General features: G+C 70.3%; 1 protein-coding gene across 2 annotated transcripts; it reads left to right on the forward strand.

The window, feature by feature from the left end:
* The first annotated feature begins 809 nt into the window (after positions 1-809).
* Positions 810-12,890, forward strand: MIDN (midnolin). Of its 2 annotated transcripts, none has more exons than XM_065858541.2 (8): positions 810-1,435; positions 3,391-3,616; positions 4,604-4,691; positions 4,979-5,041; positions 9,791-10,177; positions 10,588-10,723; positions 10,822-11,124; positions 11,721-12,890. In XM_065858541.2, exons 2-8 carry the CDS (start codon positions 3,399-3,401, stop codon positions 11,981-11,983), a joined length of 1,458 nt encoding a protein of 485 aa, XP_065714613.2. In that variant the 5' UTR covers positions 810-1,435; positions 3,391-3,398; the 3' UTR covers positions 11,984-12,890. The 2 variants fall into 2 exon arrangements, with proteins under 2 accessions (XP_065714613.2, XP_065714614.2); XM_065858542.2 differs by lacking the exon at positions 810-1,435 and adding an exon at positions 2,820-3,268.
* Positions 12,891-19,260: the final 6,370 nt, after the last annotated feature.

Below are 19,260 nucleotides of genomic sequence, written 5' to 3' on the forward strand. Positions count from 1 at the left end.
TCCCAGGGACAACAATGGCAGGAGCCGGAGCTGCCTGAGCTCATCTCCCCCCTGAGAGCCCGGGGGGGGCCGGGGCAGGCGGGGGGCTGCGGGCTGCACCACAAAGGATCCCTCTCTCCCTCCAGCCCAGCTCTGCTCTTTGCACATGGGGGGGCCACCCCAGCGCAGTGATCTGCACCCACCCAGGGGGCCATTCAGGAGGGAAACAGTGGCAGCGTTTTGGGGCTACAGAGAGCTCCCCTCGCCCCGCTTTGGGCCCCCTTTGCTGCTGCCCTGTGGGTTGGGGACACACGGCCCCCTGCTCGCTGCAGACCGCCTGCCAGACCCCCCGTCCAGCTGCTTTGTGTCTCGGTGTGCCAGGGCATTGTCTGCGAGGCGGGACTCGGGCAGCATCTCCCCAGCATCCTCCCTGCCGCACGCCAGGCGGCCCCCGGCCCCACAGACCCTCTCCTGGGGTGAAACAGCCTATGGGTTCTGCTCCAGGGCACTGGGTCACCACCCTCCAGCACCAGCGCTACCACTGCCGATTTGTGCTCTGCTCCAAAAATTCTGTGGGGCACAGACTCTGTCCTGGCTGTGAAGGAGGTGGTTGGGCAGAGGGAATTCCTGAGGGAGGGACGGCCCAACCTGCTATTAGACACCAGGGAGTCTCCACCCGGAACCGCCTTGAAGCTCAGCTCCCCAAGAGGGCTCAGCCCCTCGGTTCCCAGCGCACGGTGACTTTGACCCCGGTGACGGGGCACCCGGAGCGGGAGAGGTGTCCGGACTGTCCCCGCGCACCGCCCATGGGAGGCGGGTCTCCCCTGCCCGCCCTGCCCGCCCGCGGGATGCACCGGCCCCGGTTGTGAGCAGCGGGGGCAGAGCTGGGACCGGGACCCCGCAGGGGCAGAGCTGGGACCGGGACCCCGCAGGGGCAGAGCTGGGACCGGGAGCCCGGACAGGCAGAACTGGGACCCCGGGAGAGGCCGAGACCGCCCCGGGGGGCAGAGACCGGGAGAAGCGGGACGCTGAGCTGGGATCCTGGGAGCAGGACCCGGAACGGGGGGCAGCGACTGGGACCCCCAGGGAAGGGACGGACCGGGACCGCGGGTCAAGAGCCGGGAACCCCCCGGAGCAGGTGCGGCCGCGTCACCTGCGGGTCCCGCGGAGGCCGGAGCCGGGGCCAGGCCGGTCCCTGCCCCCGCCAGGCTCCACCCCGGACGGTGCGGGATAAAACTTGGGGCACCTCCCCGGCAGCTCCGCGTCAGGGCTGCGCTCGAATCGGCTCCAGTACTCGGGAGGGGGCACCGCACTGAACGGCACCGCGCCCCCCCCCACCCCCGCTACTCTTCGATCCTCCCCGGGAAGTTTTTGGGGTCTTTTTCTCCCTTCCTGCCGCCGGAGGCAGAAGAGCTCGAACAGCGCCGGGGAACCGCGGGGCAGCGCTCCGGGCTCGGTGAGTGGGGCCGGGCTGGCCGGGTTGTGGGGGGCCTGGGCTGGGTTGGGGGATCGGATCCGCGGACCGGAGCTGTTCTCATTCGTTTTTACCGGAGCGGGTGGGGTGGTGCCGCTTCCCTGGGCCCGGCGGCTCCTGGGGAGACACACGGCAGAGCCCACACTCTCGGGGTGTCTGGGAGTGCTGCCCAGCGGCGGGACCCTCCGGTCCCCGGACACTCGGGACCTTCCCTGCCGTCGCCTCCTCCGCTCCGGCTGCCGGGGACCCCGAGCGCGGCCTTCCGAGGGGGGTTGCGTCCCATTCAGCCCCCACCGCGTCCCGGGGAGCGGCCCCTCGCCTCCATGCCCGGCATGCTGGCGGGGGCGCTACCCGGGCTGGTTCGCTCCATTCCGGTGGGCGGGAAGCGGCCCCGGGTCGCCCCGCCGCCGGGTTCCCCGGTTATTCGGCAGGGGCTCCCCGGACTCTGCTACGGCCCCCGCGGGGCCCCCCGGGGCGCAGGAGGCGCGGCGGGGCCGGCAGAGGGCGCCCGCGCTTTGCTGACTCATAGCCCCCCCCGGGCCCCCCCGGTGCGAGTGCCGGACCGGGGCCCCGGGGCTGCGGTGTGGCCGTTCCACTCCCCCGGGGCAGCCGGAGCTGGGGCCGCTGGGTGGGCGATCCCCGCTGCGGGATTTGGGGAAGGGGGAGACAGGAACGTGCGGGGTGCTCAGCCCTGCGTCAGGACAGTTCCCCCGTAGCTGTAACGGCGTCACCGGGAGGGTCACCGGGCGGGTGCGTGTGACCGAGCGGGTGTGACCAGCTGCGGGTGACTGTGCGTGTCTCCCCCACCCTTTCCGCCTCGGTGTCCCCGCGTCACTCGGCTCCGGGAGCTCCGGCTCCCGCCCAACCCCGCTGTCCCAATCCCTCCCGCCGCATCCTCCTCCGGTGCGGGGGCCACTCGCCGCCCCCTGCCCGTGTCCCGCGTTCACCCCTCCGCGGCGCCCGGCCCTGCACCCCAAGCCCTGCGCCGCCGCCTCCCCGCACGGGAGCGGCCCCGCTCCCCGCCGGGCGCTGGGGGTGCCGCCCGTCCCGGGCCCGGCCGAGCCCCCGCCGCTGCCCCGGGGCCCCTTTGTTGTGCGCCGGGATTATGAATGGCTCCCAGGCGCGGCGCGAGGGCGCGCGGGGGGCGGGGCCAGGGGCGGGGCCGCGCGGCCGCGTGGGCGGGAGGAATCCGGCCGGACCGCCCTCCCACCGGGCCACGTGGGGAGCCTGCGCCCGCCTCCCATTGGCTACCGCCGCGGATGCCTGTGAGGTCGGCGCCCTCCCATTGGCTGCGGCTGCCGGAGGAGCCGGAGTGAATGAGGGCGAGGCCCCGCCCGCGGGACGTTGCTACATTGTAACTTCCCCCCGCTCCCCCCGCCCCCCAGCCGGTCGGCGCTTCCCCGGCTGAGCGCGGCGGCCGCTGCCGGTTCGGCGGGTCCGGCCCCACAGAAAGGGGGGAGCGAAGCGTCCTCCGCGCCTCCCCGCCCCTCGCCGCGGCCTCCGGGCCCGCACCCCGCCCCCAGAAACCCCGCACAGAAAGGAGAGCGGCGGAGAGGAGAAAGACAGGAGGCAGGCGGCGGGCAGGGCAGGCAGCGCCGCTTCCACCGCCCCCCTCCCGCAGGCAGCCAGCGCTGCCTCCCCTCTCCCCGCGGCCCCGGCAGCAGCAGGCGGAGCGGGAGGAGAACGGCACATTTTTCTATAGATATCTTTTCTATTTATTTTCGCCTGGGCCGCGGAGGGCCCGGCCGGTGCCAGCCCGGCCCGGAGATCGCCCTCGGCTCCTCCCGGAGGACTCGAAGCGCAGCCGGAGTTCCCGTGGGTACCGCCGGGGTGTGCGGCGGAGCGGGCCCCGCTCCCTCCTTTGTCCGCTCTCCGCTTCCCCCCCCACTCCGCGTTCCTGCGTCGTCCCCCGGCACCGACCACCGCTCCCCCCGCAGGTCGGCGGATGGACCCGCAGCCCGGCGCCAGGAGCTGCAGCCGCGGGGCTCCCGCCTGCGAGGTGGTCCCGAACGAGCCCCCCATGAACCTCTACATCAACACCACCACCGGGACCCGCTATGAGCTCTCCGTGCCCGCCGAGGAGACGGTGGAGGGGCTGAAGAGGCGCCTGTCCCAGCGGCTCAAGGTGCCCAAGGAGCGGCTGGCTCTGCTGCACAAAGAGAGGTAGGGCTCGGGGGGCCGGCCGGGGTCCCCATCCCCCCCGGCAGCGGGGCTGGGCGCGGGGGCGGCCCCCTCGCACCGGGCTCGGCACCGCACAAAGGCTCCCGCCCCCCTTCCCCCTGCCTGGCCCCATTCCTCCGCGGGTCGGGGCGGGCAGAGCCGGGGGGCGGGGGGGGAGCAGCCTGGGGGGCCGCGGGCGGGGGCGAGCCGGGGGCCGGGGCGGAGGGAGGGAGGGAGGGAGGCTCCGGGCCGCGGCGGGGACCGGAGCGCCGCCGCCGCCCCCTCGCTCGGCCCTTGCCGGGGCTCCTTTGTGGGCGGCGGGCCCCGGCCGTGCCCTTTGTTCTGGGCTCAACTTCGGCGGCGGCGCAGCCCGAGCCCCCAGCGCTGGGAGGGCCGGGGGCGGTTGGTCCTTTGTTTGCCATAGACCCCGTCCGACGGGGCTGCGCAGTCCCCGGGTGGAGCGGAGCCTGCGTGGGGCCGCGCTCAGCCCCGGCCCGGCCTAACTTAAAGTCTCGCCCGTACTGGGAAGGGAGCGAGAGACCCCGAGCATCTCCCCGCACCTACGGGTCCGGGGGAGACTCGGCCCCCCCGTGCTGCCTCCCCCACCCCACGCTGCTCCAGTGTCTCTCCCAACCCCGTGGGCAGGTTTCCTGTGCCACGAAGTCCCCGACCGGCTCCTTTCTGGCTCCCTGGCTCCCGCAGTGCCGGCTTGAGCCATCTCCTCAGCGCCCCTCGGCTCTGCCTGCAGGAGGGGGACCCCGGCACTGTGTGCTTCCCCCCCCGGGGTGCTGGGGCCAGATGGGGAAGAAGCAGCTGAGCCGTGGGGTGCTGGGTTCCCCTCCTGCCTGCCAGGTGTTGGAAACGCTTGGGGTGGGGGTGCTGGAGGACGCTCGGTCCCCTGGGAACAGCCAAGCTCGCGGCCGGTGTCCCCGTGTCCCTGGCGAGGCCACGCTGACCTCGCTTTTGGCATCTGTCTCCTCTCCCCCACAGTCGACTCAGTTCTGGAAAGCTGCAGGACCTGGGGGTCGTGGAAGGCAGCAAGCTGACGCTGGTGCCCACCGTGGAGGCCGGCTTGATGGTAAATGGCCTTTTTCTGCTGCTCCCTCCCTCCCTCCCACTCGTCCCCATCTATTATTAAAGCCCCAAGCGAGGATGTGCTGGCAGCCCTGCGGCTCCGCGGCCCCAGCCCTCGCTGAGGAGGCAGCGCTGGGCTGGGCACGGCAGCAGGTTTAATATTTCACTGCTTTCTCAGGGCTTGTGTAGAAATAGTGGAAGTGACATGTCATCCCTCCCCTCCTGCCGCACAAACGCCCCCTCCTTCTCTGCATTTGTAATGTTAATCCCCCCCCTCCTCTTTTTTTCCAGTCCCAGGCATCCAGGCCAGAACAGTCGGTGATGCAAGCTCTGGAAAGCTTAACTGAAACTCAGGTGAGAGGCTTGGTGCCAGGGCACCGATAGAGACAAAGGAGGGGGCGATGTGGGGGGGAGGGACTGTGACCTGGCTTCTCTTGCCCTCCCAAAAGGCTTTGGTGTTGAGTGCCTCGTTTCACCTTCAGAAGGGGTTGGGAACGCTGAGGGTGGTGCCCGGGGCGGGCACCGTCACCCGTGCAGCGCCGGGCGCAGGGAGGTCCCACGCCGCAGCGCTCGCAGCCCAAACAAGCCGCCAGCCGGGGAGGCGAAGTGACTCACCCAAGGTCACGCAGCAGGTCGGCGGCAGAGCCAGGGCCCTGCCCGGGGGTGCGGGGCTGCAGCTGCCCCCCCTCCAGCTGCCTGCGGGCGCCCAGGGCTGGTGTGTGCGCTCAGGGGGCTGCCAGGGCCGGTGGGTCGCACTGGCGGCTTGTGGGGCTGTGCATCCCAGTTTCTACCAGCACCCAGCGGGCTCTGCCCTTCTCCTTGGAGCCGTCCTTGCGGGGGGGACATTGGCCGTGCCCGAGTGTTCCGGCGCTCTCCTTGCGCCTGGCTTGGTGGCCTTGGGCTGGGGCGCCGGGTGCCGGGGAGGGGCCGCGGGTGGGGGCCGTGTTTAGAATAACTGTGAAGTTTCTTGGCGGCTGCCGGGCAGCCCCCGGCGCGGGGGCGTCGTGGGCGGGGGGTCCGCCCGCGGGGAGGAAGCGTTCCCAGGGCTGGGGGAGCCGCCGCGGGTGCGCGCGCAGCCGCCGGCGCCTGCCGCGAAGGTGGAATTTACCCCCAGCCACGCAGGCCCCGGCTTCTTTGTTTTCAGTCTCTTTATTATTGCTGTTAAACTCTTTCCTTCCTTTCTGGCTGATGCTGCAGCTTATTTTTTTTTTTTAAGGGTGTTTTTTTCTCGTTAACCTGGCTTGCTGAATTTGGAGCAGGGGGCTGAGCCCTGCGCTGTGCTGCAGCTCACCCAGGGGGGCTTGGTGGGGGCCCAGCTGTGCCCCCCCCGGGACACGTGAGGCCCAGGGCGACCTTTGCTGACCCACGTGCCCTTGTCTGCCCGGGGTGACCTTGACTTTGAGCAGCTGGTTTAACCCTGCGTGCGCCAAGAGGGTGAGCTTGGAACATGAGTCCTGTGCCAGGGGCCGGTGCCTGCCCGGTTTGCTCATGGGGTGCAGAGCTGTGGTGGGAGCTGGTTCTGGGAGCCCAGCCCAGGGGTCCCGGTGCATGTCCTGGTGTCGGGGCTGCAGCAGCATCCAGCAGGGCTGTGCACCTCCTCAGCAAGGCAGGATGTACTGGAGAGGAGTGAGAGGCTTTGGGGGCCGCCCCTGCATCTGGGGGGGCTTGTGATGGCTGGCATGGCTCCCATCAGCCAGGTGACCATCCTGGCCAAGCGCAGCGGAGGTGGAGCAGCGGCGTGTGGGCTGTGGTTTGGGGGGCCGGTGGCTGCAAGGTGCCGCCTGGTTTTCCCCCAGTGGCTGTGCCAGGCGGGCCGGGGCTCTGGCCGCCCGGGCGTGCCGCGGTGCTGCCTGCGGGAAGCAGCTCCTGCCCACGGCAGGTTCCTCCCGGGCTGGTGATTCAGGAAGCCGGGGCTGTGCAGGAGGAACCGCCAGCACCTGGGGGGCGGAGGGGGGGGAGGGCAGGAAACCACTCCTCTCATTCATGCTTTGCTCGGCTCTGCCTGCGTCACGCATCCTCCGGCAGCCGGGGAGAGCTGCGCCGACTTCCTCTGGGGGCGGCGGGGGGGCTGGGGCGCTGCCACCGCCTCCCTGCCCAGGTGCTTTGGGGAAGCGGCCGCGGGACAGGAGGTGACGCGGAGCCCCGGCCGAGCGGCACGGGGGCTTCCTGGAAGGGCTCGCCACGCTTCCTTCCGCCGGGCACGCTCGGCGGCTGGCCCCGCTTTCCAGGGAGCCGTGCCCACGGCAGCTGCTGGTTCATCCGCAGCCTCGGCTCTTCCTCCCCTCGCTCCCTTCGCCCCATTGCGGAGCGCCGGGGGACGGCGAGGGGCGCAATGGGGACACATCCTGCCCAGCCAGCCCGGGTCTGGCCCGCTGCCCCCCTTGGCATGGAAAAGCCCCCCGGCAGCAGCGCGAGCGTCGGGGTGGGGGGGACCCAGCTGTCGGCCACAGCTGCGCCCGGCTGGAGAGCGGGGCTGAGAGCCTGGGGGGCATTTCCCGCCCCCCCATCCTGGGGCTGGGCTGGGCTGGCCTTTCTGATCTGCCAGGAACCGCAGCGGGACGGGTTTTTTTGCCTGTTGGTGTGGGGGGGCTGCTGGGGGCAGCTCCTGCTCTCCGCCAGCCCAAGGTGGGGGGGCCCGGGGGTGACGCGGGGCCAGGCGTTGGAGCAAGGCGGGAATGCGGCATTCTCTGAGTCATCCGTGTTTCTGAGAAGCAGCCGGGAGACACTTGCCCCGTCCCCACGGGCAGCTGGATCCCTTCCCAGGGCTTGGCAGGGTCCAGGGGACCCCGAGCACGGGGGCTTTGGGGACCTTAGCGTCCCCAGCCCCCCGGCGGGGCTGTCCCAGCCCCCGTGGCCGAGCCGGCTGGGAGGGACGGGGTCCTCCCCGGGTGGCCGTGGGCGGCCGAGCAGGCGGCTGGGTGGGACATGTTTGCATTGGAGCAGCCTGGTTTCGCCGGGGGGGTTGGCAGCGGCGCGGGGGCGGGTGCTGGGAGCCCCGGAGCTGCGGTCCCGCCGGGCCGGCCGTTCCGCCTGGGGCACCGCGGGGGCTGAGCCGGTTCAGTGCCGCGGCCAAGCCCCGAAGTGGGGTGCAAGCGGCTGGGGGTGGCTGTGGGACCCCCATGCCTGGGGGAGAAGGGTTATTTTTAGTGCCCCTCGGTGTGGGTTTGGGGTGCTCTGTTTCTCCCATGGCTGGCGAGGGTCAGGCAGGGCACAGGCAGGGGTGAGTCAGATGGAGGCGGCATCAGGTGCCGGCTGACGTCAGGGGGCCCCGGGGAGGTGTGCGGGGCTCCCCCGGGCAGCCTGGGGTGCGGAGCGAAGGCCGCCGGGTGCCAGGGGCTGGTGTGGGTGCTCCCACCCCCGCACTGGTTTGGGGGTCCCCAGGTGGGAAACGTTCCCCTCCGTGCCAGCTCTGGGAGCAGCAGTGGGGCTGGGGTGGCCCAGCAGCCGTGGGGTCGCTGCCCACCTTGGCACTGCTGGTTGTGGAAGCTCCACGCAGGCACCGCGCAGGTGGTGCCGGGGAGGCTGTTGTGGCTGGAGCGGCGGCGGCCGTGCCGTGGTGGGCACGGAGCTGCCAGGCGGGCACATGTTCATCCCCAGCTGCTGTGGGCAGGGAAACGGAGCCAGAGCCTGAGCCGTGGGGCAGGACGGGGGCCGTGTGCGTGCACACGCATGTGCACACGCGTGCCCATGTGCACGCTCGCCGTCCTCTCCCGCCCCCTCGCCCCGTAACCTCGGTGTCCAGAGCTGCAGCGGCTCCTTCACGCCCACCTCTTCCTCTGCAGCCTCCGCCTGACACGCTCAGGGCTTTGCTGCTGGTATTTTTAAAGCTGCTTTTCCCACGGCTTCTCAGAACCGGCCTCCGCTGGAAGGGGCTGCGGGGGCGCTGGGCCGGGGCTGGGGGCGGCTGTGCTCTGCAGAGCTGCCGGCCCTGGGCTGGGGGGTGATGGGGTGCGCTGCTCTGGGGGGTCCCCTTGGGACCCCTTGGCTCGTGCTGCGGCGGCGCCGGTGGGGGTGTGGGTGGGTGACGTGTGCCGGGAGCCGAGCGCGGCGCCGCACGTGACGGGCTGGGAAAGCCAGTCCTTGCCGTGCCCTAGAATAGCTCCGCTGGGGGGGGCGGCGGTGGCGTCATCCCCATTAGCGGTGACCCGGTGTCCTGCCCACAGCCCTGCCTGTGCGTGAGCCCGCGCCCTTCAGCCGGCGGGGGCGAGAGGCACAACCCCCCCCGGCAGCACACGCAAAGGCACGGGGCGGGGGGGGCACCGTGGCAGGGGGCTCATGGTTGTCCCACCCCCCAGGATCATGGGGGGATGCTCAGCAGAGCTGGGGGGGCTCCCGTGTTCCCCAGCACAGATGTCGAGTGATTTATGCATCCAGAGGGGGCTGAGTGTTGTGCTGGGGGGGCAGCAGGTGTTGAGGATTGGTCCCCCCCAACAGCCTGGCCAGGGTCAGGCTCCTCTTGTCTCAGTGCTGCAGCTGCTCCATCACCTGCCTGTGAGGAGGCCCCGGGGGGGCACAGGGGCAAATCCTGCTTGCGCAGCTGCTCTGCTGGGCTTTCCCCCCCCGCCCCAAGCTGTATTTGGGGAGGGAAGCAGGGGAGGTGTGCGGTCCTTTCCTGCCTTTCCTGCCTGCCGGCCACAGGTCACAGCAGTGGGCATGGCAGGGACCCGGCATGTCCTCACCTGCCCCCTCCCTGTCCTCCCGGTGCTGGGGGGGACGCGCCTCTGTGCGCTGGCGCTGGGCTGGTCGCAGGAGTGCTGCCTGTCCCTGCCCGCTGGCTCCGGCGGGTTCACTGCCGGGGAGGGCAGGAGGGAATAAATCCCCCCCCAACCCGCCACAATCAGCTGATGGAGCTGGCACCGCGCTGAGGTTGCGTGGGGACAGTGGCCGCGCTCGCCCGCCAGGCTGCTGTGGCTGAGGGCTGCGGGAAGGGCTCTGGGGAGGGGTCACCCCTTCGCCACCTTAGTGACCCATCCTTGTGGCTGTGTGGCCCTGTGGTGGCCACAACTGTCACCCCCTTCAGCACTGGGGATGCTGCGTGCGGTGGGGACGCTGCGTGCGGTGGTTTGTGACGTGGCCGGGCTGACGGGTCCCTTCTCTCCCCAGGTCAACGATTTCTTGTCGGGCCGGTCCCCGCTGACCCTGGCCCTGCGCGTGGGCGACCACATGATGTTCGTGCAGCTCCAGCTGGCAGCGCAGCAGAGCAGCGGGCAGCTCCAGCACCGGCACGTCATCGCCAGCCGCGGCGAGCCGGGCGCCGCCGCCAGCCCCCACTGCCGGACGCTGCACGGCAGCACCGGCTCCGGCTTCACCCGCATCCCCGTGGTGCCCACGTGCCAGCAGAGCCCGGCCCCCAGCCCCACGCCCGCCGCACCAGCCCCCCCCATGTACTGTAACGCCCCCCACGCCGCTCCCGTCACCGCCGGGATGTTCCGGTCGCACGGGGCCAGCGCGCAGACGGTGAACAGCAGCGTGGTCTCCTCCTGCTCAGAGGTGAGTTGAGCCTGGGGGTGACGCTGTGCGTGTCCCAGCCCTCCTGTGGCGATGCCCTTTCCTGCCTCAGTTTCCCCGCACACGGGGCAAGGGAGTTCCCCTGCCTGGCTTGCAAAATGCCCCCGGGCCATGGGGAGGGCTCGGGGACGGGGTGTCATCCAGGCTGGTGCTGTGCCCATCCTCAGAGCCTGCCTCTCCCCCAGCGGGCAGGACCTGCCTGTGCTCTCTGCTGCCGCTTCCCTTTCCCTCTCGCACAGCTGGCACGGGGGGGTGGCTGTCAGGACCCCCTAGGCTGGGGGCACCAGTGGGCTGGGACAGCTCTAGGTGCTGTTGTCCCAGTAAAACCGGGGCTGGTGGTGCTTCTGGGGGGCGTCCTGCCCGGTGGCTGATCCGTCTGTCCCTCCCGCCAGGTGGACTGTGGCACCCGCAGCAGCAGCTCCCCAGGCAGCAGCCCGGCCCCCCCCGCGGCACGGTCCCGCAAACCGGGGGCCGTCATCGAGAGCTTCGTCAACCACGCGCCCGGGGTCTTCTCAGGGACCTTCTCTGGTACGTGATGCTGCGGCAGAGAGGCTGGGGGGGGGGACACTGAGGGGTTTGGGGGGGTCTGCTCATCTCATACCCATCTGTTTCCCCCCCTACCCCAGGCACTTTGCACCCCAACTGCCAGGACAGCAGCGGGCGGCCGCGGCGGGACATCGGCACCATCCTGCAGATCCTGAACGACCTCCTCAGCGCCACGCGACACTACCAGGGCATGCCGCAGTCCCTGACGCAGCTGCGCTGCCAGACGCAGTTCTCTTCCTCCTCCTCCTCCTCCTCCTCGCCCCCCGCCTCCCCGGACCTCGCCACCAAAACTACCTCAGAGGCGCTGCCGGCGGCCGCGGCCTCCGCGCCCCTGCACCCCGTCGTCCAGTGCCAAAGCCAGATCCGAATGTGCAAGCCCAGCGGTGAGCTCGGCGGGGTTCGGTGTCCTCAGTCCATCCAGCGGGTGGGGGGTTTGGGGGGGTTTACAAACCCACTGCCCTGGTGTGGGGCTGGACCCCACCGGGCGCATCCCAAGGCCGGAAGGTGCCCGGAGGTGCCCGCCCTGGCCCCCCACGATTTGCTTAGAGAAAAGAAGTGAAACTGCCGTGCGGCCGGGGGAGCGCGCTCTGCCCGCTGGGTTTTCTCTTCCTTTTCTCCTGGCCAAGGGGATCTGGGACAAACTCGGGGTCACCTGAGCCCCCCCAGCCCCTTTGCGTGTTTTTACACAGATGTGAAACTCCCAGCAATGGGGAGAGACTCCCCCAAACCTCCCGCCAGCTTGGGGACAGGGCAGCCCGTGCCCAGCCCTGGTGGCCCTTGTGGCAGAGCCACCCCTGCGGCTCCTTGTCCCTGATGCAGACCAACTGTCCCGTGGGGACGTGCTGATTGGGGGGGCTACGGGGAAAGGCACCCCCACGACCCACCCCACTGCCTTTAGACCCGCAGAATCATTTTGTTTGGAAGAGACTGAAGTCCGACCGTAACCCAACTAAACCGCGCTGTCCCTTTGGCGTTGCAGGGGACCGCTTGCGGCAGACGGAGAACCGGGCGACGCGCTGCAAGGTGGAGCGGCTGCAGCTGCTGATGCAGCAGAAGCGGCTGCGGCGGAAGGCGCGGCGGGACGCGCGGGGGCCCTACCCCTGGCTGCCCAGCCGCAAGGCCGCCCGCACCAACAGCAACAGCAGCGTCTCCAGCGAGGGCAGCCTGGACCTGGACTTCGAGGACTCGGTCTGGAAGCCGGAGGTCAAGGCGGACATGAAATCCGAGTTTGTCGTAGCATAGACCCCCGTGCCCCGGGGTGGGGCCCCGCTCCGGCTGGCGCTGGTGTCGCTTCGGTTGTCACGGGCCAGATCTCCTCTAGATTCGCCATCTCCTGCGACCGGACGCCTCGGGGCTGACCCCGCCTGTGCCGGGGGACGCGATTCGTGGGGGCGGCCGGGGCAGCGTCACCCCCGGCTCGGCGGGGTTTGGGGACCTGGGTGGGGGGAGCAGGAGCTGCCGCCCCCTCCCGCATCTCCCGTTGCCAGCCGCGGGGCCCTGGGGGATATGGAAGCTGCTGCTTTGCTGTGAAGAGGGGTGCAGCGGGGCGGGCTCTGGCCCCCCAGCATCCCCCCCGGCGCGGGCAGGGGGAGATGAAGTCTCTTTCGGAGGTGCTGGGGCCCTCCCTGGGTTCGGGGGCCGTTTGTTTTCCTTCCCTTCTATATGTAGCATTGCTCCGCTGTGGGGCTGGGCCCCCCCGGGCGGGTGGGGGGACACACACGTGTGCCTGGGTGCCACCAGCCCCGCAGCCGGGGGGTGGGGGTGGGGGGGCTTTGTTTTGGGGTGGGGTTAGTTCTGTTTCTTTTTGGAGGGAAAAGAAATGGCACCTTCCCTCTGTGGCCGAGACCAACTCCGAGTCGCCGACTCCTTCCCATCCCTTGGGTGGGTGGGTTTTCTTTTTTAACTTAAAAAAGGAGAAGAAAGGTTAAAAAATAATGAATGAATAACCCCAGTACTGGTCATGGCTGTCCAGGCCGTGGGCTGATATTTATAGACATTAATTACCCGACTGAGCCAATACTGACATAGTCTTGCATAGGCCGTAGGAACCCTTTTTCTTGTCCGACTTTGATTTATTTTTATTATGTTTTTTTGGTCAGGAGATCTGTGCAAATAGAGACCCCACGTGATGTGTTTTTTGTCTGTAAAAGTCTTTTTTTGTGTGTTTTGGGGTGGGGGGGAGGGGGGGGAGAGCGAGGCTTTCGGTCTTTAATATTTTATTTTTTATTTTTGAAATAAATTTGGGCAGTCTGGATGCGCCTGTGCTGTCGCTCTCGGGGCTGGGGGGGACGTGCCCCGACTGGTGGCCCCAGCCTGGGGGGGGCGGTGCGGTGAACCCCGGCCCATCCCGAGGAGCCGGGCCGGTTCCGCCAGCTGAGCCGGGTGCCGGTGCCGGCCTCACCGGTCACCCTGCGTCACCGCGGGGCGGGGAGGAGGGGGGGTTGGTGGCCGTGAGGCTGCTGCCGCCCCCGCACCCAGCCCGGTGCCCGGCGTAGTCGTCGTGCCTCGGTTTCCCCAGCTTCAGGTTCATTTCCCCGAGGTGGGGGAAGGCCAATGGGGGTGGCCCTGGGGACACACGTCACCGCCATCCCAGCATCTCTGGGTGCTGGGGAGGGATCCATGGGGGATAGTGGGGGATTGGTGGCCACTTGTGGGGACAGCGTGGGTTCTGTGCCGTGCTCCTGTGCCTGGCACAGGGTGACACGGTGGCACCACTACCCCCAGGTGCCTGGCACACCTGGGGGGCTGGCAAAGCTGGGGAAATGGGGGCTGAGCAGTGGGGCTGTTATTTGGGGAAGGGCCAGGAGTGTCCCCTATCCCACAGCTGCCTGTGTCCCTGCACCACATACATGGCCCCTCTGCTACCTCCCTGTCCAGCCCTGTCCCTGCACCCCAAGGACGTATAGGAAGAGACCTTGGGGGACAATCCAGAGCCACACAGGGGATCCAGCACCGCAGGAAGGGGACAGGATTGCCCAGTGAAGAACGGCCGGGGGGACCTCGCCAGACCCCAACCCCTGGGAGCTGCCGAGCGCAGGAGGAAGCGTGGCCGGGAGAGGAAGTGGCTCAGGTTCCTGCGGTGACATGTGCCGCACCGGGCGTCCCGCTGCCAGCGCCGCGCTTTGACGTCATTTCGGGGAGAGCGAGCCCCGGGCCGCCCCCCCGACACCCCCGGCCCGTGCTGCTCGCGCCAAATTTGGCAAAGGGAAGAGGAGCCGCTGGCAGCGCCGGGAGCACACGGCAGAGGCCTTTTAAGGCAATGGCTGCCTGGCTGGGACACACGCACACGTGTGCACGGTCGTGCCCCCCTTCTTGCACATGAGCACGTTCACACGTGCAAAGGGACGCACACCCCAGCGGTCACAATGGGGGTGGCCCATGGGGACCCCAACACCCCAGCCCGTGGCCTCAGTGCAGGGTTTAGGGGGAACTGGGGAAGCAGCGGGGCCAGTGGGTGCTGCAGGGTCGGTGGGCTGGGGTGTGAGCTGTGCATGGGTCCAGCTCCAAAGCACGGCACAGCGTGGCACGGTATGGCGTGGCACAGCAAGGTATGGCATGGCATGGCATAGCATGGCACAGCGCGGCGTGGCACAGCGCAGCACAGGCGGGTGCCCGCAGGAGGTGTCTGTGGCACAGCAGGAGACAAGCTGGGACACGGGACGCCGCATCGCGCCGCGCCACCGGGCTGACATCACCGCGCCTGAGGCCGGCAGATGCTGGCGATAAAGCGGGGGGGTCGCTGGCGGTGGGGGGAGGCTGGGCAGAGCCGCACTGCCCAGCCCAGGCGGCCAGGCGCTTTGCAGCCCCCGCACCCCATCCTGCATCCTCCTCGGTGCCCCCACCCCGGGCAGCATCCCGACCCCTGCCCTGGCGCTGCCATGGGGCCGGGCCCACGCTGGCGAGGTTGCTCTCATCCCAGTCCTCCCAGTATGGAGCAATCCAGCAGCGCCAGCGTCGCGCCTTTGGTGTGGTGCCCGCTGGGGGGGAGCATGGGTGTCACCCGGGGTGCGCGTCCCTGCACGCAGGACGCTGTGTGACGGCGCAGGGGCAGCGCAGGGCGGGTGTTTGCAGGGGGTGCACGCGGAGATGTGCGCGCGGGTGACCGGGTGTGCGCTCCCAGCACCCCTCATGGTGTTTCACCCCAGGGGGGTGACAGTGCCCCGGCCTTGGACGTGCACGGCTGCAGCTCCTGGCCGGGAGCAGCTGCCCCCCAGTGCCCTGCGGTCAGCGCCGGGGTGCAGCCCACGGCCTGGTGAGCCCAGCAAACACCCCAGTGTGGCTTCGGCCACAGGCCTGGGGCAAATATTTGCCTTTGGCAGTGCCGCCCTGCTGTGGCGTGGTGACCTGAGCTGCAGGTGGCAACAGGAGAGGGCTGGGAACCCCCAGGGCCCCCCACCCATCCATGGCCAGCGGGTGCGGGCGGGTTGGAGCGAGTGCCCCCCCCAGCCCAGCCCCCGCAGTGGAGGGTGTGCCAGGAAACACCCACGGCGGGCGAGCGGCTGGCGGCTCCCACGGCCCTCCCGGCACACCCGTGGGCCCCGGCGCACACCCACAGCGCCGGCCACAGCCGCGGCCCTGCCGTGCACGGGGCACACGCCCGGCCCAGGCACGCACGGGGGCTGCACGGCAGCTCCTTGCACACCCGCACCCTTGCACACCCAGCCGCTGCACCCAACGCCCCGCAAACACGCGTGCACACGCGTGTGCACACACACCCGCTGCTGAGTGTGGCAGCACATGCTCACCCTGCACCCCCGTGGCACTGGGACCCCACGGCACTGGGGCCCCCACGGTCGCCTCCTGCTCGCCCGGCTGCTCCCAGGCTGTCGGGGGGGTGATCACTGCTCGGTTTGGAGCCCCCAGCCCCATGGATCTCGGTGGTGCCACTCGCTGGGGCGCCCGGCGGCTGCGCCCGGCCATGGCTGCCGGTGCGAGACGGCGCTGGCACGGCTCTGCCAGACACCGGGTGGGCGATGAGCTGCCGGCGCGTCCCTGGCAGGAGCTGGGAACACGGTGTCTGCCGGCAGCGGGTCCCGCTGTGGGGGTGAGCCCTGGCCCCCGCACAGGGCTGCAGATGACGTCCCCGCCACCCCACTCTGGGGGCACCCACGAGGGCTGGGGCACCCATGGGTGCACCCTGGGCATGGCTGTGGGGCGCAGAGCCCCCCATGCTGGGCCCCGGTGCTGCTGTGGGGCTGGGCTGTGTGGGGCGCGGAGGCGGCGGGGAGGCCGGGGCAGGAGCTGCCGGCGCAGGGACGGATCCTGGAATTAAAAACATTCCAGGAACTGACTTTGAACCAGATAAAATAACAAGCGCTGCAAGGAATGTCTCACCCCACCCCCCGGCTGGCCCCGGCCAGCCCGGCCCCACAGCGCTCCTCCCGCCCCACAGCGCTCCCCAAAGCCGCCCTCAGCCCCACACGTGTCCCTAGGCCCTTGCACACGCGTGTGCACACAGAGCACGTGGCCGACGTGCACGCGTGTGTGTGCAGTAGGTGCACGCGCCCGCAGCCCGGCTGCCGTGCCGGTGCACAGGGGATCCAGGGGGGCCCCCACGGTACGGGCTGTGCACCCCATGTGCAGCAAGGGGCCCCCGGCCCGTTCTGTGGGGTGCGCCCATGCAGCCCATGTGCCAGCAGCGCATGTGCACACGTGTGCGTGTGAACACAGCTGTGCACACGTGGGGGTGCACACACCAGCCCTCCCACTCCGTGTCCCCCGGCTCGCTCCCAGCCGGGTGGGGGTGCAGAGGGTCCCCCCCGCGCTGCCTGGCCCCTGCAGCCATGGGGCCTCCCCGGCCCCCCCAGCCTGGCCCGCGGCCGGCGGCAGCCCGGCGTGCCTGAGCGGTGAAATCACGGGGCCACGGCGCCCGGGGCACAGCGCCCAGCCCACTCCCCGGGGACCCCCCCGGCCTCCTCCCACCCGCTGCCCTGGGCTGGGCAGGGGTCGGACTGGGGTCCCGTCCCACCGCTGCACCCCAAGGCCACCGCGCTGTGCTGGGAACCGGCCCTGGTCACACTGGGAGTCCCAGTCTGGCTGTGTGCCCTTGCCAGCAGCGAAGACCCCGAATCTCCTCCCCACCTCATGGGGACCCCCCAAGAGGCATCTCCCACCTGGAGGTGTTGTGGGTGGGGACACAGGCTCAGGTCACCCCCTCCCAGTTGTGTCCCTCAGAGGACAGTGCTTAAATGTCCCCTTGACACCCGTGTCAGTTTGGGGTGACCCCAACCCTGCAGCCTGTGCTGCGGGGTCCCGGCCATGGCCGGGTTGCGGCTGCAGGGTCAGGACACTGTGCTCCTGAGCAGCGCGGTGGGGCCGGCGGGGACATGGGGGCCCAAGGGCAGTGCCGGTGCGTCACTGTGTTTACAAGGACCTCGAGGAGCCCTCGTGACGTCCACGCTGGCCCTGCCAGGTGGCACGGTGCCACCACTGCTGCGCATCCCCTGGCCACCGCTGAGATTTTGGGGGCTGGCATGGGGCCACCTGGCCCCTAGGCCATGGTGGCACAGGGGGCGGGGGGGCATGGAGTTGCTTGTGTCCCCCCCCGCCGCCAGCCGCCGTGCCGAATGAGCAGATGGGGCGTGCACGGGGCTATATATAGCGGTGGGACACACAGGTAGCGATGCGTCAGCACACGAGTGACGCAGCCTCGGCGAGCAGGTGACGCTCGGCCTCGCGGCGCCGCAGCCAGGTCCCCGGGGGCTGCGGGGCCCCCCTGACCCCCCATCCTTCATGCACCCGGGTGCACATGGTCCCTGGAGGAGCACAGTTTGGCCCTGCGTGGTCAGGGCTGCGTGTGTCACCGCGTGTGCCCACACGTGTGCGTCCACATGTGCTGCTGCGTGTGTTTCCACACACATGCGGCCACCGCCGTGCGCTGCGTGTCTGAGTCCCTGTGCGTGTGTCACTGTGTGTCCCCGTATGTGTCACCGTGTGTCCCCGTGTGCAGGGCCGTGCGGCGTGGATCAGCACACGCCTGTTGCTACGTGTGTGCACCCACATCGCGTGTGCCCCTGCGTGTTTTGGTGCAGCACCCGCTTTGCGTGTGTGGCCCTGGCGTCTCGGCGTGTGCGTGGCCGCGGTGGCCGGGGGTGACTCAGCCCCCAGGCAGCCCAGGAATGCCCCCTCCCCGCAGGAGCCAGCCCGCCTGTTGCAATGTGGTTTCCTTCACTGGCCTGTGCCGGGAACGGGCCGTTCTGGGGACGATGACAACCAGGGCTGACCCAGACCCTGCTGGGAAGATAAGGCGGTGCCACCCGCCCCATCCTGCCTTCTGGGAACCGCCTTATCGGCCGGAGGTGGGGGCCGAGGGGGGGGTCTGGGCAGGGCTGCACACCCCGGCCTTGCGGCTGCCGGGGAGGGGGCCCGAAGGGGCCAAGGCTGACCCGGGGAGCCCCCGCTCTGACCAATGCACCCCACAGTCTGCTGGGGCAGGGGCAGTGTGAGGATGACCCCCCCCTAGGAGCCCCAGCAGCAGCCCCTACCCATGAACAGGGCCGGCCCTGGGGGTGCCCAGGCTAGGGGTGCATGGTGGGGGGGACCAGCTTTGGGGGGCTGCTGCCCTGCAGGGCTGGGGGGCTTCGGCCACTCCCTGGGTGCGGGACCCACGCCAGACGCTGCCGCGGGATCGCACCGACGATTCCCCTCCACCCGCGTCGTCCAGGCCGGGTCTTCCCTCCCGCCGGCAAGCCGGACCCCCGCCCCGCTCGGGCGGAAAAACCCGGCCCGGATTAGCGAGCAGCGGAGCGGGATGGCACTATTCCTGCCCCCCAGCCCCCGGTGCTCGATGCGGCTCAGCGGCGGGCAGGGGCGGGCAGGGCCGTGGGACGCTGCGGGGCGGAGCGGGGCTCGAGGATCCAGACTCCGCTCCAGGCTTCATTCCGCTCCGGGCTTTCCGCAGCGCCCCGGCTCCGCCGGCTCATTCATTCATAGATCGGCCGCGCTCTCCCAGCCCATTCATTCCCGGCGGCGCGAGGGAGCCCGTTACCATGGCAACCGCCCCGGTTCCCGCGGCCCCGGCAGCACCGCCGCCCCCCCGCACTCACGGTGCGTCTGCAGCGGCGCGGGGGGGCCGGGCCGGGGAGCCCCGGGGCTCTGCCGCAGCTGGGGGGGCCGAGGGGGGGGCAGTGCCCCCTGCGTGCACCGCTGAGGGGCTGGGGACCTCCCGTGTGCGCGGCTGCAGGGCCCGGCGCGGGGGGGCTGTGCCGGGAGTCCCCTCGTTTGCACAGCTGTAGGTGGCCCGGGGCTCCCCTGAGGCTCCTGCCGGCTCAGCCACCCCGATGCCCGGGCAGCCCGAGTCGCCCTGACCCCCACCCAGGGTGGCTGCCACGTCGGCGAGGGGGGGGGAACCCCACCCAGGGCTGTGGCAAGAGCCCTGCCCTGTGCTCGCAGGCCCGGGCGGTTTCAGTCGTGGGCTGGGCTTGGCACAGCCTGAACCCCCCCGGCTCTGTGGCTGTGGCGCTGAGCAGCAGCTCTGCAGAACCGAGCACAGCCCCCCAGCGCAGCACAGAGCCCCCCAG

This window comes from Patagioenas fasciata, chromosome 27 (genome assembly GCF_037038585.1).
Source record: "Patagioenas fasciata isolate bPatFas1 chromosome 27, bPatFas1.hap1, whole genome shotgun sequence".
Taxonomy (NCBI): Eukaryota; Metazoa; Chordata; class Aves; order Columbiformes; family Columbidae; genus Patagioenas; species Patagioenas fasciata.

Bases quoted from the DNA above. Each gene is read 5' to 3' on its own strand.
- MIDN (XM_065858541.2), top strand. From the start codon at position 3,399: ATGGACCCGCAGCCCGGCGCCAGGAGCTGCAGCCGCGGGGCTCCCGCC. The intron at 4,692-4,978 runs GTAAATGGCCTT...CTTTTTTTCCAG, and splicing joins CCGTGGAGGCCGGCTTGATG to TCCCAGGCATCCAGGCCAGA. The intron at 11,125-11,720 runs GTGAGCTCGGCG...TTGGCGTTGCAG, and splicing joins CCGAATGTGCAAGCCCAGCG to GGGACCGCTTGCGGCAGACG.